The sequence below is a fragment of the Hippocampus bargibanti genome, linkage group LG02 (genome assembly GCF_051943395.1).
Source record: "Hippocampus bargibanti isolate YZ-2025 linkage group LG02, ASM5194339v1, whole genome shotgun sequence".
NCBI lineage: Eukaryota > Metazoa > Chordata > Actinopteri > Syngnathiformes > Syngnathidae > Hippocampus > Hippocampus bargibanti.
The window spans coordinates 21,827,163-21,850,163 of NC_142735.1; the positions used below are offsets into that span (position 1 = coordinate 21,827,163).

The 23,001-nt window shown below is 42.6% G+C and overlaps 3 protein-coding genes across 5 annotated transcripts; all 3 read left to right on the forward strand.

Annotated features, from left to right (window-relative positions):
* Nucleotides 1–196: 196 nt before the first annotated feature.
* Nucleotides 197–10,849, forward strand: LOC148901963 (uncharacterized). Of its 3 annotated transcripts, none has more exons than XM_088990123.1 (9): nucleotides 197–2,771; nucleotides 3,149–3,401; nucleotides 5,753–6,376; nucleotides 6,455–6,563; nucleotides 8,096–8,191; nucleotides 8,269–8,502; nucleotides 8,598–8,620; nucleotides 9,456–9,604; nucleotides 9,672–10,849. In XM_088990123.1, the coding sequence occupies exons 3-9, from the start codon at nucleotides 5,766–5,768 to the stop codon at nucleotides 9,953–9,955; spliced, it is 1,506 nt and encodes a 501-aa protein (XP_088846249.1). In that variant the 5' UTR covers nucleotides 197–2,771; nucleotides 3,149–3,401; nucleotides 5,753–5,765; the 3' UTR covers nucleotides 9,956–10,849. The 3 variants fall into 3 exon arrangements, with proteins under 3 accessions (XP_088846249.1, XP_088846247.1, XP_088846248.1); XM_088990121.1 differs by having other exon boundaries at nucleotides 199–2,771; nucleotides 8,093–8,191; nucleotides 9,672–10,848; XM_088990122.1 differs by having other exon boundaries at nucleotides 199–2,771; nucleotides 3,187–3,401; nucleotides 8,093–8,191; nucleotides 9,672–10,848.
* A 445-nt stretch (nucleotides 10,850–11,294) lies between these two features.
* mrpl48 (mitochondrial ribosomal protein L48) lies at nucleotides 11,295–13,985 on the forward strand. Its single transcript, XM_088990128.1, has 8 exons — nucleotides 11,295–11,468; nucleotides 12,746–12,774; nucleotides 12,839–12,870; nucleotides 12,950–13,038; nucleotides 13,111–13,280; nucleotides 13,364–13,466; nucleotides 13,657–13,746; nucleotides 13,822–13,985. The coding sequence occupies exons 1-8, from the start codon at nucleotides 11,418–11,420 to the stop codon at nucleotides 13,897–13,899; spliced, it is 642 nt and encodes a 213-aa protein (XP_088846254.1). The 5' UTR covers nucleotides 11,295–11,417; the 3' UTR covers nucleotides 13,900–13,985.
* Nucleotides 13,986–14,115: 130 nt separating this feature from the next.
* Nucleotides 14,116–22,938, forward strand: tec (tec protein tyrosine kinase). The gene is made up of 17 exons (XM_088990124.1): nucleotides 14,116–14,306; nucleotides 15,561–15,764; nucleotides 15,842–15,946; nucleotides 17,171–17,252; nucleotides 17,339–17,467; nucleotides 17,565–17,617; nucleotides 17,718–17,890; nucleotides 18,199–18,264; nucleotides 18,369–18,423; nucleotides 18,791–18,873; nucleotides 18,939–19,072; nucleotides 19,172–19,246; nucleotides 20,629–20,800; nucleotides 20,878–21,159; nucleotides 21,233–21,351; nucleotides 21,431–21,588; nucleotides 21,664–22,938. Exons 2-17 carry the CDS (start codon nucleotides 15,627–15,629, stop codon nucleotides 21,745–21,747), a joined length of 1,908 nt encoding a protein of 635 aa, XP_088846250.1. The 5' UTR covers nucleotides 14,116–14,306; nucleotides 15,561–15,626; the 3' UTR covers nucleotides 21,748–22,938.
* Nucleotides 22,939–23,001: the final 63 nt, after the last annotated feature.

Below are 23,001 nucleotides of genomic sequence, written 5' to 3' on the forward strand. Positions count from 1 at the left end.
TGCGTGTACTTTTTCTGCCTAAGCAAAATGGCGTAAACTGTCATGAAGCCACCAGCGAAAATGGCTTTTTCCATCTTTGTGGCATCTATTTCCTGCCTCGTTGTACTCCTTCGGTGTCACTTCGTTGAGGTAGTTGCGTTGCATCACTCGGGCGACCATCTCAAAGTGCGCTTATGTGACATTTGCTTTTAATGTCTTTATTTCTTTGTCTTAAAATTGGCATGCTTAGTTACATATTTTCCATTTCCAAACAAAGAATGCGAATGGAGAAATATAGGAAAGCATCCACTTGCATTTAAATAAATATTAATACATGATTGATATTGATATGCTGTTAAGTTTTGGGATCAACATGAAGTGCACAGAATATGCTCTGCTATTCGTTGCTGTGGTGAAAAGAAAATGCGAAAAGCCACTTCAGCACCACATGTTCAGGATAAACATAATACGGTTGTCCATTATAAGCGCTTTGTGACAGCTCAGCTGTTGTTAAAGCGCTAAATAAATCAACATGTATTGTCTTGTAAAGCCCCTCCAGGTGGCCTTTCTTCAACCTTTAGTCAGTCTGTAAAGCAGGGGTGGGGAACCTATGGCTCGCGAGCCATATATTGGATTGGATTGGATTTGCCTTTATTAGTCTCGCAGTGGAGAAATTTACATTTCACAGCAGCAAAGTTGTGAAAGAAATGAAAGTAGAAAAGCAAAACATAGGAGCTGCTGGAAAGGCAGCCACTCCCGCGGCGCCGTCTTGAAGTCAAAAGAACCAAAAAAAAAACACTAAATAACAAATAACATGACAACACAAAGACACAGAGAGACATTCATTCTTAAGCACTTTCTGTACCCTCTGTTGCATAAAGCAGTTCCAGATGAAAGAGGAGAGGATCAAAGCGTCTCTTCACCAGTGGATCAGGGACATCATGGTGGAATGTGCACGTCGACTACAAGCTAAATGTTTAAAGCAAACGCAGCTGTAGCATCCATTGACGAAAAGAGAGCGGCTCACATCTCCTGTCCCACATAAATCAGCTTCAATTCCATCCCGCGACAGTTGCATATACGCATCGGCGCTCTGCGCTGACACTCCGTACTACTTATCACGGGCTCCTCAAGCCATGTATCCATCCAGCCGCAGACTGTCCAACAGCACTGACCTTCCACTGAAGATACTGCCCATTACAGGCGCAAAAAAACACAATGGCCCCTGTGGTGTCCAGCGATGACAGTCGAATGGCACCGACATTCCTCCCTTTCAAAAACAGTACTGGCATATTCATGCTGCTGAAAAGGCGCAACCGCTCAGCACAGTCTCCTCCTTGATGAATGTCGTGGTCAAAAATGCTGAAAAACAATCCGTGTCCATTCCACACGACGCACAACAACACAAAGTGACAAAAGAAAACACAAAAACGACAAAAAAAGCAAGGCTCATCAGAGCACTTGCTGACGGCTGCCTACTCGAGCGCCATCTTGGACTCCTCTGGCTCTTTTGATGATTGCATATGGCTCGCCGATAAATATTACATATTATAATACATATTGTCGTTTTTTCCATCGTTCATTTCCCATTGGGGCTGCAGTTGGCGGAAAGCGCAATTTTGATTGGATGACACTGACCTAGAATGGCCTAAAGCGCCATGTTGATTGGATGATAGTGGCTGTCATGTTGAAACAGGTAAACGCCCCTTTAAATGAGCCCAACTTGTGCACTTCAGCCTGAATGCACCGGAGCATTAGAGGAGAGAAAATGTTCTGATTCTAATTTGCAATGAAACAATACCATCGATGAAACAGTCGAATATCAGTGACATTTTAACAAGCACCATGTTAACGTTAGCATCGACATACTTCTGCGAGAAGTACATTGCAGATAGCAAGTGTGGAAGCTTATGAGCCGTGTGCAGGCAAGCTAGCAGTAACTTCGCCTCTGGACCGGCAAAGTGAATTTCATTCCGATCGTTTTCCTGGATTTTTACCAAACGCGAGGAACGGAAAACCATTCATGTTAACGGTGAGTACTTTCACAAAGTTATTTTAAATAATACATTCTGATATTTTGTTGAAAAGCGAGCGTTTGTATGCGTGCGCGCGTGCGTGTGGCTCTCGCTGAAAAACATTTCTAAATATTTTACTTTTATGGCTCTCTCTCTCTAGTCAAAAAGGTTCCCGACCCCTGGTGTAAACTGTCTTACAGCAAAAATTTTAGTTCACTGATGAAGCTTTTCGGATGCGGAGTAAAACGTCCAACACCTCCAAAGTACAGATGACGGCTGAAGAAACCTTTTCATTGATCAACATCTAGTTATTAATGTCTATTGTTTTCGTACTTTTTTGGGTCAAGTTGTCCTCCAAAGACCTGATTGGCAAATTTCACAACTGGTCTGTTAGCAACCCGCTAATGACACTCACCTCAGTTGCTGGTTCTTCCTGATAAAAGCTTTTCAGATTTATCTTGCTATAGTTTTTTTTCTTGTTTGTTATTTTGTTTGTTTGTTTCACAAAACGCAGAATCTGAAACAAATGTTGACAATAATACGGTATAGCACAAATAAAGTGTCCTTGAGAGCTTTGAAAGGTGCTGATAAAACCGTATCGTTATAAGAAAAACGCATAGAATACTTTTTTTACTTGATTGCATAAACTGCTGAGCAAGGGTCACGACGTCAATGTGACGTAAGTCAAAGCAACATCTTGGACTCGTGTTTTGACGTCACGAGCACCACGCCGCCTTGAAACATCGCAGTCCACTCTACATGCACTAACGACAAGAGGTGAGCGTTTTGATACATCTAGTTTTATTACTACGACAAAGTCTCCAAATCGTAGTCATTCCAGGCGTACACGAAAATTCAGAAGACCGCAAAATTTGACCACAGGTTTTCTGGAGTGTCATGAACGTCTCATTTCTGTTTCGTCTTGTCATTCTCAATTTACTCGATTAGAATATTGCTTTTTGCGTGCTTTTATATTATATAAGGAATGGCATATTAGATTATTAGTAAAACAATGGTGTTGTTTTTAAAAACATTTGTGTCACAGTGTTGCCTGATGGTACCATGTTAGCAAATAGCTGGATGTCCGATTGTACCTGAATGCGCCTCGCCTCATCACCGCTTTGATGTTTTTGATTTTCATGTGAATCCCACAGTTTTGTCCGACCGTTGTGTGGTTTGCGGAAACTTCTAGGAAGAAACCCAGTGCGAAACAACAGAGGGTTCGAAAGGCGGATTATGTCCATGGACGCGTCACGTGCGAGCTAACCCGACAGGTGCACCGCGGTTTCCAGATAGTTCGCCTCAACCGTCGAGCCCAGGTCGGTGATCCTCGCCTACCGGGAAAGACAGCCTCGCTTTTGGCCGCAGAACTTCTACAACAAGCCGCCTACCGTCTCCTTGATCAAGGTGAGTACGACTGCACCCAAATCACAAGGTCCCTGAGCCTGCTGTCGTTATCAAGCTTGCTTTTGTTGACTTTGTTATCTTGTACTTTGGACTTTAATACAAAAGTAACAACTTGTCGCAACATGACATTTTCTGATTCAGTTGCATTTTTTTATCAAACTTTTTTACCCACGGTTAATGGAAATGTAGATTATAACACAATATGGTGTCTCACTCAGTACTGTATATTGTAATACCCTCTTCAAAGTAGCCCAGCCCTCAAACACGCAATTTAGAAGCACCAGACAATACAATACATATTGATTTATACAGCGCTTTAACAACAGCCGGCTGTAACAAAGCGCTTAACATGGACAGCTATCATAAACAGGAAATAAAGCAGTCACAAAAATAGTAAAAAGCACCAGGTAGTAAAACCAAAATCAAGTCGCAATCATGCCGAGTCAAAGGCCATCATGCCGAGTCAAGGGTACAAGTTAGTTTTGAGATGGGTTTTAAAGTTGGGTAGTGAGGGGGCCGAATGTTCAGTGGCAGGTCATTCCATAGAGTGGGACCAGCAACGGAAAAGGCTCGATGCCCTCTGAGCCTCCGTTTAGTCTTCGGCACATCTAATAATGGCTGGTCAGCAGACCTGAGGCGTCGGGAAAGTGTGTAGTGCTGGATGAGCTCGGAGGAGCGAGGTCATTTCAAGATTTGAAAACAAATAAGTTCTTAAAAAGAACTAAAATGTATAGGGAGCCAGTTAAAGGATGCCAGAGTGGGAGTGATGTGCTCCCTCTTACGGGTACCAGTCAAGAGGTGACCAGCAGCATTCTGGACCAGCTGGAGATGCTTCAAGGAGGATTGGCTGACTCCAAAGTAAAGCACATTACAGTAATCGAGCCGAGATGTGACAAAGGCATGAATTACTGCTCATGAGAAAGGAGATGTTTTATTTTAGCCAGTTGCCGATGATGAAAGAAGCCAGATTTAACAACAAAATTTGTCGGTCAAGTTTAAAGTCACTGTCCAGCTTAAGACCCAAAATTGAGACTGTTGACTTCAGATAAGGAGCCATGGGACCCAAGTCTTCAGGGTGAGATGTACATGGGCACCTGGGACCAAATAGTATCACTTTTGTCTTTTCATTGACGTTCAAGAAGTTTCTCCAGTGTCATTGGCCAGGAGGATGTCATTAGAAACCCGTAACAGGGCTGACTCTGCTATGCACCTGAAGGAAGAAAAAATGGTTATTGGTGTCCTGAGCTGACTCATATATAGTTTCATTTTTTGCTTTTCACATTGATTGTTTTGTATTCGCTTTTTTGCTTCTCACACATTGATTGTTTTGTATCTGAGTCGAAACACCTGGGTCGGTTACACTGGCACAATCGGTCACACTGACCAAATTTGTTTTGGTTTTGAAAACTGCAGGTTCTCACACGCCTTTGTGTGCCTGCCAAAAATTGCTCGTTAGTCCGGGGCAGAGGAAAAGGAGGAGGAATGACTTATCTCCTGCGTGGACAGGCTGGCCACCTGTCTTAGCAAAGAGTGGGTCTATAAGATGGGGTTTTCCTCAATATTGGTTAGAGTCTGCTGTGAACTGTGCACGAGTGTCCAGCTTTGGGTTTTCCAGTCCAGATTACTCTACCGGGGTGTATTTGCCGGCTCTCCGCCCTCTGTCAACGGTAAGGTATACTATTCTGGATCTTAACCGTGATGGAGTCTTTACGTGGGGGCATAGAGGTGACAGTTTGTGTCTAGCGTAATTACTCGTGATCGGGAAATGCTGTAAATTGCTGTGTGTTTTATCAATAAATACATATTTTTATATATATGCAGTCGTTATTTGTGGTCATTTCTCTGCTGCGATCTCTCCGAACCTGTAACAAGGCAATTTTTCATAAAACAGCACCTGACAGCAAGATGTTATGTTCATCCAAGAAAGATTTCATCTGCATGCGTACCACTTTTTCGAGCAATTTTGAAATGACAGGCAGTTGGGAAATGGGCCTAAAATTTACAAATTACCGTATGAACACCAAGAGGCGCTGTTGGACAAAAGATTACTGTACTTACCGAAGAGGAAGAGACAAGCCTGATAGTTTACAGGTTGCTCAGACATCGATCAGACTGTTCTATACAAAATCAAGTTAGAATATTTTTTTCCAGTGAAAAGTAAAGAAGTGTTAAAAAAAATATAATATACCAATCAAGTGACTGTCATCATCATCAAGGACGCTGAGCAAGCATTTTGTACAATACATCGTTATTTATATTCACCGTCTACTGGATTGGTGGGAAGGCATTCTGTGTTTTCATTTCGGACTAATTGTATTATTGAATTTGCCATGTCGTGTACGTCCCCACAGCGCCATCCCTACTATGGCATCAGGCTTGTCGGACCAGTCTAACGTCCTGCAAGAGGAGCTGACCTGCTCTGTGTGCTTGGACGTCTTCCACGACCCGCATCTGCTTCCATGCGGCCACAACCTTTGTAAGATGTGCCTGGATCGGCTGCGTCTGTTACCGGGTCAGAGCCACTTCCAATGCCCAGAGTGCCGCGACAGTCACCGCTGCAACAGGAGGTTTCAGAAGAACTTCAAGCTGGCCAACATAGCTTCTGACTTCCGCCGCCGGCGCAGAGCGGCCAACGCCGCGGCCAATGCGTCGGCGCAGGCTTTTAAAGATTGTGTCGCAGGCATCCCCGTTGGCCAGCGAGACTGCATCCCGTGTGACTACTGCCCTCCCGCCATAGAGTTGTCAGGCGCCGGCGCCTCTGCAGATGCTGGCGGCTCGCAAGAAAAAGGAGACATGCAGCCGGGTGCCACCACCTCCAACATAGCAATCAAAATGTGCCTCAAGTGTGAGGTGTCCATGTGCCCGGAGCATGTGAAGCCGCATCTGGATCTGCCAGTGTTTCGAGAGCATCCACTTACAGAACCCATAAGGGACTTCTGGAAGAGAAAATGCCCTGACCATGATGAGATCTTCAAGTATGTGTCGGAAAAGGTGTACAATTTATGTAGACTTGACAACACTCCCTTAGAAAGTCACTTCCGCTTGTTCTGCAGGTACTACTGCCTCCATGATGAAGTGTGTGTGTGCAACGCATGCACCATTGAAGAACGTCATGCGAGACACAAAATCAAGACACTGAAGGAAACCATGGTTGACATCAAGGTGCGACACGCCGCTTTCATGAGGCTTCCTCATAAATTTGCTGTAATCTAATTTATACGTTCAATCTTGAGGCAACATAATGTCGCACGGCACCCGCAGAATAAAGGAAGAAGCGGTGTTTTATGAATCACACATTTGATAGGGTTAATTTTAGGGATGTTATGATCATCAAACGTTACATGAAATGCTACGTCCCGCCTCTTGTTGAGGCGGCCAATCGGAGTTGTGGCCGTAAGGTGGTTGGTGCCTGTAGCGGGGGCAACCCCCGTACTTGCTGGTGGACCCCAGCAGTAAGGGATGCCGTAAAGCTGAAGGAGTCCTATCGGGCCTTTATGGCCTGTGGGACCCCAGAGACAGCTGACTGGTACTGATCAGCCAAGCGAAATGCAGCTTCGGTGGTCGCCAAGGGGAAAACTCGGGCATGGGAAGAGTTCGATGAGGCCATGGAAGCCGACTTCCGGACGGCTTGAGGAAATTCTGGTCCACCATCAGGTGTCAGGAGAGGAAAGCAGTGCCCCACTACCTGGGTACAATGAGGATGGGGCGCTGCTGGCCTCAACTCTGGACGTTGTGAGCCAGTGGGTAGAATACTTCGAAGACCTCCTCAACTCCACCAACATGCGCCTTCCTTGGAGGAAGCAGTGTCTGGGGACTCCGAGGTGGGCTCTTCGAGCTGAAGACACCTATGTGTTTTAAAAGCTCCTCGGTGCCAAGGCCCCAAGGGTGGATGAGATCCGCACGGAGTTCCTCAAGGCTCCGGATGTTGTTGAGCTGTCTTGTTGACAGGCCTTTGCATGGTCATCAGGGAGAGAGCCGCTGGATAGGCAGACCTTTTAAAAAAGGGAGCGGAGGGTGTGTTCCAACTACAGAGGGATCACACGCCAGCCTCCCTGCTAAGGTCTATTCAGGGGTTCTGGAGGGGGCGGGTCTGTCAGGAAGTCAAGCCTCAGATTGAGGAGGAGCAGTGTAGTTTTCATCCCGGCCGTGGAACAGTAGACCAGCTCTACACCCTTAGGGTGCATCCTTGAGGGTGCATGGGAATTCGCCCAACCAGTCTACGTGTGCTTTGTGGGCTTGGAGAATGCGTTTGATCGTTTCCCTCGGGGAGTTCTGTGGGGGGTGCTTCGGGAGCGAGGTGCCGAAACCCCTGATATGGGCCGTTCGGTCCCTATACGGACGATGACAGAGTTTGGTTCGCATTGCCGTCAGTAAGTCGGAATCGTTCCCAGTGAAGGCTGGGCTCCGCCAAGGCTGCCTTTTGTCCCCGATTCTGTTCATCACCTTTAGGGACAGAATTTTTAGGGGCAGCTGAAGTGTTTAAGGGTTCCGTTTTGGTGGCCTTGGTATAGCATCTCTGCTTTTTTTACATGATGTGGGGCTGCTCTTCTCTCAGTGGAGCGTTTCTCAGCCGAATATGAAGCGGGTGGGATGACAATCGGCACCTCCAAATCACACCACACAGGGACAGGCATAGTATGGACTTGTGAAAAGAAGTGCTTGACGGAGCCATTTTGCTGCCCTTTCTTTAGCAGGAAGTTTTACGCAAGCAGCTGAAAAAGACCCAAAAGAAGTATGCCATTGCCAAGAGGACGTTCCACGAGCACGCGGAGAAGGAGAAAGAGAACAAGGTGAGAAGGGAGGCTTCGACATGTCACGTGATCCGTTCATTCCCGTGACACCCCCCCCCCCCCTCCTCCACCAATAGAAATTAATGGGGGACTCCGAGGCCTGCTTGACCAGACTACGTCAGGATCTGGAGGAGAAAGGCTCTGCCTTTGTGAACCGACTGATGGAGTGCGTGCACACCAACTGCGAAAGCAATCGGGCCATCATCCAGAAGAACATCACCCACATCTGCCAGGACCTGACACGTCTCCAGGAGGTGCGTTGCGTCATCGAAGGCCTACAGGAGGAAAGCGATCCGTTCCGCTTTATCGAAGTGAGTTAGTTCTCCAACAAGTTTGTCCCCACCAGTCCGTCTCTTGGTTTCATAACCGTGTCTGATGTTGTGACCCCGCCCCCTCTTACAACCAGGCTTACAAGACCACAAAAAAACAGTAAGTATCACATTCTGCATTGCAATGTCATATGGATGCTCTCGTGCAGGGGTCGGGAACATATGGCTCGCGAGCCATATATGGCTATTTTGATGATTGCATCTGGCTCGCCGATAAAACGAAAGACATATTCTCGCTTTTTTGCTGTTCATTTCCTGTTTGGGCTGCAGTTGGCGAAAAGTGCAATTTTGATTGGATGATACTGACCTAGGTTGGTAGAAAGCGCAATTTTGATTGGATGATACTGGCCATTCATTTGAAACAGGTAAACACCCCTTTTAAATCAGCCCGACGAGTGAAAAAATGACTAATTGTACACTACATGTACTGTAAATAGAATGGACCAAAAGATTCGCCTTTGTGGAGAGAAATGGTTCTGATTCTAATTTGCAATGAAACTACCATCGATGAAACAGTCGAATATAAGTGGCACTTTGACAAGCCCCATGCTAACATTAGCATCAATATACTTCTGTCAGAGACAGCAGAAAGCAAGTGTGAAAGCTAATGAAGTGTGCAGGCAAGCTAGCAGTAACTTTGCGTATGGAGTTGACTTTCATTCCAATCGTTTGGCTGCATTTTTACCAATCATGAGGAAGAGGAAACCATTCACGTTAATGGTGAGTATGATCAGTTATTTTAAAGAATTCATTCTGACATTTTGTTGAAAAGTGGCCGCGTGTGCGTGCGTACGTGCGGCTCTCACTGAAAAACATTTTGAAATATTTTACTTTATGGCTCTCTTCGTCAAACAGGTTACCTACCCCTGCTCTAGTGTCATTGGAGAACTTTTTTTGTTTTTGAGGCGGGTTTCATGTTTGTTTCCGCACTCCAGATGTCGTAAACTGCTAAAGAACAACATGTTCCGTCCTGCATACGTGGAAATAAAACCAGAGGATCTGAGCTTCATGATGGAAGAGGAAATGGCAAAGTTCCTCAACCAGGATATTACCTTTTACATATTAGCTGCCATCAACTTGATATGTAAGCCAGTCCATCCACTCCCATCTTGACCTGTGCGGCCACAATTGCAAATGTGTTCTTCCATCAGGTCAAAACAATGATAATGATGAGGAACCCAGGGAGACAGACGTCAAAGCTGATGACGGCATTGACCTTGATGACGACAGCGAGGAATTGTTGACTGATGATGAGGAAACTGAGGAGGAGGAGGAGGAAGAAGAGGAAGAGCTGGAAAATGTCAGTCATGAACTGAGTGATTCAGATGACCTTTACATTCCCGAAGAAGACGAGGAGGAAGCGTCAGAAGATGGTGAAGAGGAGGGGGAGGAAGCTCAAGAAGAGCACTATGAAGATGGGGAAGAGCAAGATTAGGCACACATGCGGACATGCACGCACAGCAGAATGTAGAATCCAGGGCTGTGGCTCTGCTATGGTCTTTTTTTTTTTAACTCTGTCACTGAGTTTTTGACTCATTAAAAAAACATTTACTTGGAATCTTGACTCAAATTTCCCTTGTGGTGGTTTCACTGTATCAGTGCTTGCATGGCTTTTATCCTCCCACATTTAAAAAACAAATTACATTAATTGCAGACTAGATTGAATGTGACCGCTTGTTTGTCAAAATCACGAATGGCGTCAATATCGGCAACCGGTGATCAGCCCAAGGTGAGCTTCGCCTTTTGGTTCTCGCCCAAAGCCAACAAGAGACTGGAATTGTGAGTACTTATCACACGAATATCTTCATACATGTGAGTTAGTCAAATATGTAGTTTAAAGATACATTTTGTGTGCAGAAATAGAATAGTTTGCATTGTGCCAACAAGATCAGCAACTGATTGTGTTGCGTTTTATTCCAGTGGTGCAATGTTCCCTTGAGCAAGAAATTTTGCACTTTAAAACTTGCACTTTATTGGATTTGCCTTTATTAGTCTCGCAGTGGAGAAATTTACATTTCACAGCAGCAAAGTTATGAAAGGAATGAAAGTAGAAAAACAAAATACAGGAGGTGCTGGAAAGGCAGCCACTCTCGCTGCGCCGTCTTGAAGTTTTTGTGCATCCTCTTCTCTCACACCAGCTACCTTCATGTCTTCTTTGACAACACCCATAAACCTCTTTTGTCTTGCCCTCGGTCTCCTGCCTGGCAGTTCAAGGCTCAACATCCTTCCGATAGTCACTCTCTTTGTGCTTACAAAATGCTAATGTTAAGTTGAAATATGTTTTGATTCGGGTTATTTTTTTGCAAGTGTTAATAAAAAAAAAGATCGAAATAAAAGTTTGTTTTGTCAGAATTGTTTTGGTAATGCAATTTTCTCAAAATACAGTACGATGTGTAAAATAAGGAAGCAAAAAAATGCACATGCACACGTGCACATCAAGTCACACGCACGAGGAAAGAAATGGAAGTACTAGCTTCCGGTTGTGTCCTGCTGCGACGTCTTTTCAAAATTATTTTGTGAAATAATAGTGTTGTGTGTGTTTGGGTGTTTTGTCTTCCTGACGAGTTAAATGTTAAAAAAAAGTCACGGATTTTATCCAATGCACGGACTCGTAAAGGAACGTACTAGCTTCCGGTTACTTCTCCTGATTAGCACTCTGAATAGCAACCATTGGTCATCGTTGCGATGAATACTTATAATAATATTGTTGTGCGAAATATTTCGGTGTTTTTTTTTTGTTTTTTTTTTACAAAATAGTTAAATGTTTAATTAAAAAAAATCGGATTTTGTCCCATACACGGATACGCGAAGGAACGTACCGGCTTCCGGTTAGTTTTCCTCATAAGAAATTCTAATAGCAACCAGTGCTCATCGTTGTGTTGCACAAGTCTTCAGATATGAATCCTGTCTTCCAAACTTGTTCAAATATGAATCCTGTCTTACGAAAGGTATGTATTTTGCGTCTGTATCTATGTACGTATGTGTAACAGTCGCTGATTGTTCTGTTTTCAAAAGGTCATTGACTTTTGCTTCCTTCATGTTGGGTCAATCGCAAAAGTGATTCCTATTTTAAAATAGCTTATATGAAACGTCGAATAACAATCACCACGTAGTCTGGTTTTTGGGGGGAGGCTGGGTTATTCCCTATTTACGCTTTGTAGGACTAAACAGATGACAACAGTCCAAAAGATATCGAAATGACATTTAAAGATAGGAATCAGAAAGCCCATCCATTTTCCGTACTGCTTATTCCTCATTAGGGTCCCGGGCGGGGGCGGTGCGGGAGCCTGTCTCAACTGTCTACCGGGTCGGTAGTCGAAATTCTCCCTATGTGTGAGTGTGAGAGTGACTGTTGTACGTCTTTGTGTGCCCTGCGATTGGCTGGAAGATGGAAGATGGATGGATGGATGGATGGATGGATGGATGGATGGAATCAGAAAGCCTTTAATAATCCCACAATGGGGACACTTTGAATCTACAGCTGCAAAATTGAAAGGGGGGTCAAAAGATAAAACAAAGTATTCTATGCATATACAAATGTCAGAAGACTGACATGTTTAACTGTGCAAAAAAAAACACAAAAGAACTGTACATAGTGCAACAATTAAAAAAAAGCCCATTTTGACATCATGCATTATTACATTTAAAATATAAATGATCCCCGTCATACGTAACAGTACCTAAAAAAACATATTTTTATTATCTAACAAAGAAACTGAAACATGAATGTTTTTCTATGTCAACACAAGTTTTGAGCTATTTGACCAGCACCTTTACTAGATGTATAAACATTTCCCGACACTGTTACCTTTATTATGTATCGTCACTACTGTCATCAACTCTGTATCGTTAATCAGGGGCAGACTGACTTGTATTTGACCTTTTCAACAAGTAAACATAATACACTTGTAGCAGCAAACAGTTTGGATTCCCACTTGTGGCTGCTTCTTGCCTTCCTTTTTGTGTTATCCCTTATCGCACTTAACCCTCATATTATGTTAAAAAAATCATGTTGATTATGTTGTGGTTCATTTTTGCCAGTATGTAAAACTCCACAAAGAGACACAACATATTTTCTATCCCAGTGGGATATTTTAGAACTGTTTTCAAGAAAGGAAAAGAAAAGGTTATCCAGTGCTTTAGTCAACACAAAAATGGAAATGGGTCAAATTGACCCCTTAACATAATATGAGGCTTAATAGATTTTTTTTTTTGTATGAATCAGGTGCTCAGCCAAGCGATGTTACTCTGCAGGCAAGTACCGCAAATTGCTCCGATTAGAACTTCCATTTGTGTTGACTTCTTTTTATTTTTGAAGGGCTCCAGCGTGCTCCCGACTTCCTGCATGGGGTAAGGTCACACGAGAAATGCACATTAGTGTATGACTTCTACCTGTTGGTTATGTGACATGTTGCTATGTGGCGTGTAGGAGGTGTGGCTCAGACACAAGAAAGGCGATATAGAGGCAGTCCGACCGAAGGCATCGGGAGATGGCGGCATCTGTTATCCAAAGAGGCGGTCAGTGGCGGCCTCAAAGCTTGAATGCAATTTCATCACCACGCCTCTGAAATAATTCAGCTTCATATTCAGCCCAAAAAAAAGAAAGAGAAGCATCAAATGCAGAACATCACGGCCCCTACAGGCGTGGCGTACGGCACCCTCAACGTCAATGTGTCGGGCTATGACATGACGGTGGTGGAACACTACGCTCAGTATATCCACAACCTCTGCAACCGCCTCGGCATCAGTGTGGCAGAAAGGTGACTTTGGGGAAAATAAGGCTTTTGGTTGGTGAAAAGCTGTTGAGGTATGAAATCCTGTGTACATTGTTCCTCCCGCTCAGCTATGCGCTGCCGACAGAAAGCACAGAGGTGATGCTGATGCAGGAGAGCGGCACCAAGATGTACATCGACTCACTCCTTAAGACGCATAAACGTGTCATTCAGGTAAAACATTCGAGAGTTGGGTGGGAAAACATGTTCCCACTTGAGTCAAATCAGTTGATGCGATCGTGTTGCGCATTTTAAATGACGTTTCGCAAAGGCTTATATTCAGTTGCGTTTTCTCAAAATAAACCAGTTAAATGAAGTTTATTGTCAAACATGACCAAACTCCTTGGTAATGCTACACTCGCAGTTAAACAGCTTGAATGCGACGTTGTGTCCCATCTTAATGGATGTCCTGGTGAAGAACCAGCCGGAGGGGGTCAACCTGTCAGTCAAGGAGGTGAGTTGGCTTTGCTGGATGACCTCCTCTCTCATGTAAACAACACCATGTCTCCATTTGTCTTTTTACCCACAGCACACGGAGGCCGAGTTCCTAGCCCGCTTCAAGGCACGGCCCGAGCTGGAGGGTCTCGTGGCTCAGATCGGCCAATAAAAAGAAGTCATAAAAATACTGCTTGTGTGTAAAATTTGTTTTGGCATTGTGTGCTAAATTTATAAAAATAAAGTCTGTGAGCTGTTCCCTGATTTTTCTTTTATTCCTCATGGGGGAAACACATTCATGATCGAGTGGGAATTAATTGTTGATTTAAACTGAACATTTACTCTCCCCCACTTTGTGTTCAGTGTTCGTTTCTTTGGCAGGAAGCTGACTCGGGCCGATGCATGTTTATGTCAATCGTATGCGAGACAGGCGGCATCAAAAGAAGAAGTGAAAGTTGCAAATTACATGTGACATCACATAACGTTTTTGGGGGAGTGGGGGTCATCACATCAGGTCTAAAGCTGGAACGTGGAAGAGGAAAACCCAGCCGTGATAACCGCACATCTGGTATCGAATGTGTAAGTGCTTTTGAATTTGCATAGCTTTTCAAAAACTAAATGAGTTAACGCTGTGATTGAATCTGTCATCTCATGGCATCTCTCATTTCCTCAGTCCTGCACTGATAAAAATGGGGCAAAAGGTTCTCTTGTTGATGCTACAACATCTATTCCTCGTTGAAGTGGACTGTACTTTCGTAGCTCTCAGTGTACCTTCGGTTGAAAAAATAAATTTTGGCAAGCTAAAAGCCAAGAGCATTCATAATATTTACATTACTTTTCAAGAAACAGTTAATTTACAAAAAAAAATATTGTTGAGTAGCAGATATGTTAGCGGCTAACAGTGCTAATTACCTTGTTAGCTGCTTGCTGACGGTGCTGGTTAATTATCACGGTGTCCTGTGTTCTGAATAGTTCAGGACAAACTGATAAAAGTATCACTTTGGCGTCCTCTGGTGGGATTTTTATCGTGTTAAATTTCATTCATGGTGTGTAAATGTCAAGTTGTAAGTATAATGACCTCATATTTTGTGTAAAATGTTAATGTGTATATTTTTTCCCTCGTGTATGATATCAAATCAGCTATTATTGATGAACCTGTCACTTTTGTAACAAAACAATTGGCTACATGCTATTAGCATCTTGTCGTGACTGTAAAGTGTCCTTGAGAGTTTTGAAAGGCGCTTATAAATGAAATGTATTATTATTATTATTATTATTATTATTATTATTATTAAATTATCTTTAAAGTCATTTGTTCACAGATGTTCATTATTATTGGCAAGCCTTGTTTCCTATCATCATAGTCAATAGTATGTTATTTCTACTTATCTATAATCAATGAGAAGTTTGGTTCTTTAGGTATTTTTCGAATTGGCACCATCGTGGTCCATTCACTTGTACAAATGTTGTCAGCTAGCCATGAATGGCAATTGCTGCCTTGTTAGTTGTGTCGGTCAATTACCGTGGAGCTACAAACTGTATCATTGTCCGCTAGCTCATTGCTAGACCGAGAATGAGAAATTAATTTTCCAAAAATGAGTTGGATGTTCACAGAAATTTCTGTCTTGATCAAGTGAAACAATAATGAACTTCATGGCAAATGTCATGTTAATAGCTACAGACTTTCAATACTGAGAGAGATATTTGTTTGACTTTATATAAACTATGTGAGGTCCCGGTCAGAGACTGAATGGGCGAAATGTGGCCCACATGTCGTTCTTTGACCATAGTCTGTGCTAGTCTAATGATTGACAGCTCGAGGTTGTCTCATAGCTCATATAGAGTCAAGTGTCCCACATCAGCGACCGGCTATGGGATGACATTCGAATTGGTGCCAAGATGAGTCATGAGCCACTGTTAGAAGAGAAACTGATCAAACGATCGCAGCAGAAGAGGAGGATGTCTCCACTCAACTATAAGGAGAGACTGTTTGTCCTAACCAAGAACAGCCTCACGTACTATGACGGCAGGGCCGAGGTAAAGCTTTTCTTTTGTCACCATTTGTGCAAAGGAAGTAAAGCGCAGCTAAGGAATTATGTTCTTGTCATCGGCAGAAAAAGTTCCAGAGAGGCTCTATTGAGTTGAGTTGCATCCGATGTGTGGAGGTGGTCAAGGATGAGGGTGGGCTCAACTCCTGCCGGAACAAATATCCTTTCCAGGTTCGCCGTGTGACCTCATTTGCGAAAATTGAGCTTTTTTTTAATATCAGCACAACGACACCGAAAGAGCGCAAAAAACAAAACAACAACAAAAAAAGCAAATTTATCATCAAGCGTGTCTTATGGTGTATCCAAAAAGTCTTCACCATGCTTCACCTTTATACACGTTACAGACGGTCCCCACCTTACGAACGAGCGGTCGTTCGAAAGGAGAATTTGTTCATAAGTTGCTTCAGTGCTATATTTTGTTTGGAATGTATGTTTAAGTCAAACACTGAACGGGGCAGTATAAAACACAGACGCTCTAACAGTCGTAAAATAAATTCCCACCTACTGTAGTACGACAAAATATATCCTTGGGTCTGCAGTAAGCCATTACTGAAGCTGCTGCCATTATTTTTTGTTATGCATCACGTCCTCCTGGAGCATCAACTGGGAAAAGGGATTTCCTCCCCGCCCACGCACTCTACGCAGCCAATCATAAGCGAGCTCAGCCGATTGGGGCCTGAACTTGTTGGCAACACTTCGGCATCGCCGGGCGCTGATTGGTCAGCCTTGGTGTCCGTCAAGTAAACATCCAGCCCTTGAAACCTCAGATATGTCTGTGTGCGTCTAGCACAGTACGCAGCCAATAGCAAGCGAGCTTGGCTGGAAAAAGGCACGCAATACAAAATCTTACAGCCTATCTGTCCGAACATTTTTCGACATGCAGTACCGGTAAAAATGTTCGAATGTAACTCGAATGTTTGTAAGTTGGGGAGCGTCTGTACAACCTAGTCCAGAAAGTGGTTGAATAGGTTGTATAACAAACAATGAAGTGAATATAATAAATCTATTTTTGTAATTCCTTACAAATGTATTCAAACGGGAAGTCAAGTCAAAAATGTTTGAGTCTAAAGTCAGCATTTTGATTAACATTGCGTTTGTGGAATATGATTTTACCGGTAAGCGGCTAACCTGGGGCGACCATTTTGTCACTTGAACTGAAAATGACATCACAAAATCTAAGCTTAAGTCACGGTCACTCACAGCTGGCTTACCTGTTTTCTGGGTTTGTTCACGCGATGTTCGCAAGCACCTGCTATTATCAATTTTTGGTCACATCAACAAAGTGAGTAACACATTGCAAACTTCTCTGACAAGTCCAATGCTTCCAAAAAGTTACTTGAGTGAATGCAAGAGATTAAACGTGCAATTTGTTGTTGTTTGAAAACAATTATACAGGTGGTGCACAACACCAACACACTTTATGTGTTCACACCAAGCCATGACAGCCGGAGTGCCTGGGTCCAGCGAATGAAAGAGGGTCAGTTCGCTTTGCTTTTTTTTTCTTTTTTTCCAACATTCGACCCGTGAGTCACAGCAACTTTGTCGGGCGACACCCTTTTGCAGAGATCCGAGACAACCCGGAGGTCCTGACCAAGTTCCACCCGCAGTTCTGGTGGGAAGGCGAGTGGCTTTGCTGCCGTCAGGTGGAGAAGCAGGCCCCGGGGTGTGAGGAGTACAACCCGTTTGGAGATGGTGAGCGGTCGCCGTTCAATCATTCCAAAATCTTGCTCAAACAGTATACGACACAATTTGCACTCTCACTCTTCTTCTTTCCGTTCCTCTTTTGTAGCTTCCAGGAAACCGCTGCCGCCGATTCCCGCCGAGGACGGCACATATGGGAGGGTAACCGCCCACCCGTGCATTACCCGCACACGCCCAAAAGCTCACATCTAGACGCCCCTTACCCACCCTCCACCCCTCCCTCCCTTCTTCCCTCCCACAGTACCCACAACCTCAACTTCCCGAGCCTTGTGACGATGATGACGACGAGACGGTGGTGGCACTATATGACTTTGAGGGCAGTGAGCCGCATGATCTGAGTCTTGTCAAAGGAGCCGAATACGTCATCGTGGAGCGTTGTGATGTCAACTGGTACAAAGCGCGCAACCAGGACGGGTACGTTGGCAGGTCTTGGCACCATTTGCATTAGTTAGATGCAAGATTGATAGATGCATAGTTGTTGTTTTTTAACTCTTCTGATATTCCATGTGAGTTTGTGTTACTTCCGGGTTGAGTGAACGCTGGCGCGAATGGCTGCCGCTGCTCACCCACACAAAAAAGTTATTATCCCATGACTGTAAAGTGTCCTTGAGACTTTTGAAAGGCACCTGGAAATAAAATGGATCATCATCATCATCATCATCATCATCATCATCATCATCATCATCATCATCATCATCATCATCATTTTTCTACTTACACAGGGAGGAAGGCTACATTCCGAGTAACTATGTCACAGAGAAAAAATCCGGCAACCTGGCCCAATTTGCGTGAGACATTTTAATCACTTTTAGCGGGAAGGATGAGCCGTTTAAAAGCATTCAGATGAATATGTGTGTGTGTTTTGTGCGTGTGTCTCCGTCATGCGTACAAGATGGTACAGCAAGCATGTAAACAGGAACAAAGCTGAAGAACTCCTGCGGAAAGAGGTGAGGAATTTTGGGTGTCCTTTCTTGAAAGGTTTGTTCCCTGTGCGGAGTTTCCATGTTCTCCCCGGGCCTTTGTGGGTTTTCTCCTGGTATTCCGGTTTCCTCCCACATTCCAAAAACATGCATGGCAGGCTAATTCAACACTCTTGAGTTGTCCCTTAGTGTGAGTGTGACTGCGAATAGTCGCTTGTCTCTATGTGCCCTGCGATTGGCTGGCAAGCGGTTCAGAGTGTCCCGCACCTACTGTCCAAAAACATAGGCTCCAGCACCCCCCAAGACCCTAAGCAGATCAAAAATGGATGGATGTGTTTAAAAATGCTCGTGTGCATGTGATGACCATACTGTCTGCATTTGTCGCCCTCTACAGGACAAAGAGGGCACCTTCATAGTCAGAGAGAGCAGTACCAGGGGAATTTACACAGTGTCGCTCTACAGCAAATCTGTGCCAGTGTAAGCGCATCACGCTCCCGCCTAATTGATGACAAAAGGTGTTACTATGGTGGTTTGGTTTTCAGGAACGGAAGCGGTGCGATTAAACATTACCGCATCAGGGAAACCAAATGCTCGCCCAAACAGTTTTACCTAGCAGGGAAACACATGTTCCAATCCATCGCTGAACTTATTACGTATCATCAACACAACGCGGCAGGTGCGACTCAGAGATTCCGTTGGTCAACAGTAAAAATGTTCTCAAGCGTAGTAAATGACTTGCCGCGTAACGATAACAGAACACCTCTCATCTCATCAGGCCTGGTTACCAGATTGAGATATCCTGTCGGGAAGCAGGACAAGTCCGCTCCGTCCACAGCTGGCTTCAGCTACGGTGGGACTTGTTCTTATTATTATTCTTTTTCTTATTGTTATTCTTCGTAATTTTCTTCTTATTCTCATTTGTATTTTTATCTTCCTTTTTTATTTTTATTCTCCTTGTTTTATTTTTATTCTTATTCTTCTTATTTTTATTCTTATTCTTATCAAATTGTTTTTAGTTTTATTCTTATTTTATGTTTTATTATTTTTATTGTAGTTCTTATTCTTATTATTTTATTCTTATTTTTCTTTGTATTTTTATTATCCTTATTCTTTTTTATTTATTTATTAATTTAGTATTTTTATTCTTTTATTCTTTTTATTTTTCTTCTTATTCTTCTCATGTTGATTCTTATTGTTGTTATTTAAATCTTTATTTTTATTCTTATTCTTCTTATTTTTATTATTATTTTTACTTTTATTCTTTTTTTAATTGTAATTCTTATTATGTTTTACTTTATGGTTTTTATTTTTCTTCTGATGTTTTGTCTTATTTTTCTTCTAATTCTTCTTATGTATATTCTTATTTTTGCTGTCCTTATTTTTATTTGTATTTTAATTTCTATTCTTTTTTATTTTTATTCTTTCTACTTCCTATTTTTCCTACTTTCTTCTTCCTTATTCTTATTTTTATTATTTTTATATGTATTTAATATTTTTATTATTTTATTTTTTATTGTTATTCTTTTTATTTTTATTCTTTTTATTTTTATTTCTATTCTTTTTTGTTATTCTTAGTCAGCTTATTTTTATTCTTATTCTTATTTCTATTCTTCTTTTTTCTATTGTTATTCTTCTTATTTTTTATTTGTATTTTAATTTCTATTCTTTTTTATTTTTATTCTTTCTACTTCCTATTTTTCCTACTTTCTTCTTCCTTATTCTTATTTTTATTATTTTTATATGTATTTAATATTTTTATTATTTTATTTTTTATTGTTATTCTTTTTATTTTTATTCTTCTTATTTTTATTTCTATTCTTTTTTGTTATTCTTAGTCAGCTTATTTTTATTCTTATTCTTATTTCTATTCTTCTTTTTTCTATTGTTATTCTTCTTATTTTTTATTTGTATTTTTGATATTCTTATTTTTATTGTTCTCATTTTTCGTATTCTTATTTTGATTCGTATTCTTATTTTTGTTTGTACACTATTCTTTTTATTGTTTTTCTTATCCTTCTTATTATATTGTTGTTGGTATTTTTCTTATTTTTATTTTCATTCTTATTTCTATTCTTCTACTTCTTTATTTTATTCGTGTTTTTGTTATCCTTACTCTTTTTTTATTATTTTATTCATATAATATTTTTATTGTTTTATTGTTTTATTCTCTTGTTATTTTATACTTGTATTCTTTCATTCTTTTCTTATTCATTGTGACACTTGGTCCCATAGAAAAGTGGGAGATCAACCCCAACGACTTGACCTTCATAAAAGAGGTTGGCAGCGGACAAGCCGGGGTGGTGCGGCTTGGCATGTGGAGAGCACAGCACAAAGTCGCCATCAAGGCCATTAAGCCGGGCGCCATGTATGAAGAGGACTTCATCGAGGAAGCTAAGGTCATGATGTACGTTAGAAAGACGTCAAAGAGCCCCACGGGTATAGGCAATGGCATTTTTGGACAGTTGTGTTCTCACCCACCAGGAACTTGTCCCATCCCAAGCTCGTGCAGCTGTACGGCGTGTGCAGCCAGCAACGTCCCATCTACATCGTCACTGAGTTCATGGAGCACGGCTGCCTGCTGGACTTCCTGCGGAGTCGGAGGGGACGCATGGGCGCCGCCTCGTTGCTGAGCGTTTGCCTGGATGTGTGCGAGGGCATGCAGCACTTGGAGAGTAACAGCTTCATTCACAGAGACTTGGGGGCCAGGAACTGCCTGGTGAATGACGCCCTAGTTGTCAAGGTGTCTGATTTCGGAATGGCCAGGTGAGTGTGGCGTCCTTCTCCACTTCTCGAGTCAACAAGGCGGTATTCGCCAATTTCCTGCTTTGTACCGTAGGTACATTTTGGATGACCAGTACACCTCGTCGTTGGGGTCCAAGTTCCCTGTGAAATGGTCGCCTCCAGAAGTTGTCAACTTCTGCAGATACAGCAGCAAGTCTGATGTTTGGTCCTATGGTCTGACACCGCAACCGACCATTCAACTTATTATATTGCACGTTTATCACATGCTGATTCCGTCACTCTGATCGTGCAGGGGTGCTGATGTGGGAGACGTTCACCGAAGGGCGCATGCCATTTGAGCACAGTGACAACCACGAGGTTGTTGCCTTGGTAACAGAAGGTCACCGCCTCTATAGGCCCGAACTTGCCTCCGAGGTTATCTATGACATCATGCACATGTGCTGGCGAGAGGTCAGCCCACCCTTCACCCATGATGTTATTTCTCACTACACCCTCATGAGTCTTTTTTTTTTTCCGTGTCCACAGAGACCCGAGGACCGTCCGTCCTTCTTCCAGCTGTGCCTCACCATCTCTGATGTCCTGGAGGCTGATGGTACACTCGCTAACTGATAGGTGTCCATGAGCAGCCCACAAAGAAGACTGTCCCTTTAAAACACACAGCAAACAAAATGATCACACAACACCTGACCCTCATCCTTGAGAGACAAATGACCTGACAGAGGTGGAATCGAACCCAATACCGCTGCACTGTGATGTTGAATGCTACTCACTGGACCACCGGTCCACTTTTTTTTTCTCGCTCAGACTTGTGAGCAGAGATTTAGGATACGAGTGCTGCATCCGGGATGTGAAGTCAACACGCGCAGTTAGCAACAAATTAGCGGTAGCCAAAGAAAAAAATAAACTTCAAGATGTTTATTCCTTTTCCCAGTGGATACAACAAATGTACTCGTATTTTGTTTATTTTAAACACCCAAACAACATTACCGGTACCTTCAGAATGTCCTTGCTATTTTATTGGATTGGATTGGATTAGCCTTTATTTGTCTCACAGTGGAGAAACATTTCACTGCAGCAACGTGATAAAAGTAAAAGAAAAGGAAGAAGAAGAAAAAAACTGTCTGCCTTTCCAGCAGCTCATGTATTTTGATTTTCTACTTCTTTAGTTCCTTTCCTGCATGCAATGTACATTTCTCCACTGTGAGACGAATGAAGGTAATTCCAATCCAAAACAAAATACAGGACCTGCTGTAAAGGCACCATCTTGAACTCAAAACAACAACAAAAACCTAAATAACAAATAATATGACAGAACACAAAAGATATGTTCATGTTAACACTCCATTGATGGACTGACAGTTTGTATTAATTATAGTAGTATTATAACCCAGCAACGCTTGTAGACGGACAATATCACATTGACAGGCATATATTATTTGCAAGAACAATAAAATATTACTTACTGCAGGTTATTGAGCCACTAATATCAGGAGTGACTTTAATTTGTGACTGTATTCTGATGTCCCCAGGTGGACAATTTGGGACACCAAAAGGAGTTTGAGGAACGAATTATTGGTATTTCCATTCATTTCAATGGGGAAGTATGATTTAGGTCATCAACTTTTTGAGTGAGGAGCATGGTCATTGCTGTACTTCATTCTCAAATTCGTGTCATGATCTCATTCAAGCTATTAATATACTTCCAAAAGGGGCCACATTGTTTCTCATTTTATCCCAATCGATCCCCGTAAAAGTTTTCTTGAAAATAGATGCACACAAGCACAATTTAGTGTATTTTAAAATCGCTTTAACAATAAAATAAGGACATTGAGAATTCTGTGGCCAAGTCTCGATCTGGCATAA

What these genes read in the sequence shown, in the direction of transcription:
- LOC148901963 (XM_088990121.1), top strand. Translation starts at nt 5,766, where the DNA reads ATGGCATCAGGCTTGTCGGACCAGTCTAACGTCCTGCAAGAGGAGCTG. An exon ending in ATCCGTTCCGCTTTATCGAA is followed by an intron (nt 8,503 to 8,597) that starts GTGAGTTAGTTC and finishes TCTTACAACCAG; the next exon opens with GCTTACAAGACCACAAAAAA. An exon ending in AGCTGCCATCAACTTGATAT is followed by an intron (nt 9,605 to 9,671) that starts GTAAGCCAGTCC and finishes TTCTTCCATCAG; the next exon opens with GTCAAAACAATGATAATGAT.
- mrpl48 (XM_088990128.1), top strand. Translation starts at nt 11,418, where the DNA reads ATGAATCCTGTCTTCCAAACTTGTTCAAATATGAATCCTGTCTTACGA. An exon ending in TGAATCCTGTCTTACGAAAG is followed by an intron (nt 11,469 to 12,745) that starts GTATGTATTTTG and finishes TGTATGAATCAG; the next exon opens with GTGCTCAGCCAAGCGATGTT. An exon ending in TCAACCTGTCAGTCAAGGAG is followed by an intron (nt 13,747 to 13,821) that starts GTGAGTTGGCTT and finishes TTTTACCCACAG; the next exon opens with CACACGGAGGCCGAGTTCCT.
- tec (XM_088990124.1), top strand. Translation starts at nt 15,627, where the DNA reads ATGAGTCATGAGCCACTGTTAGAAGAGAAACTGATCAAACGATCGCAG. An exon ending in GAGGAAGCTAAGGTCATGAT is followed by an intron (nt 20,801 to 20,877) that starts GTACGTTAGAAA and finishes CTCACCCACCAG; the next exon opens with GAACTTGTCCCATCCCAAGC. An exon ending in TGCACATGTGCTGGCGAGAG is followed by an intron (nt 21,589 to 21,663) that starts GTCAGCCCACCC and finishes CCGTGTCCACAG; the next exon opens with AGACCCGAGGACCGTCCGTC.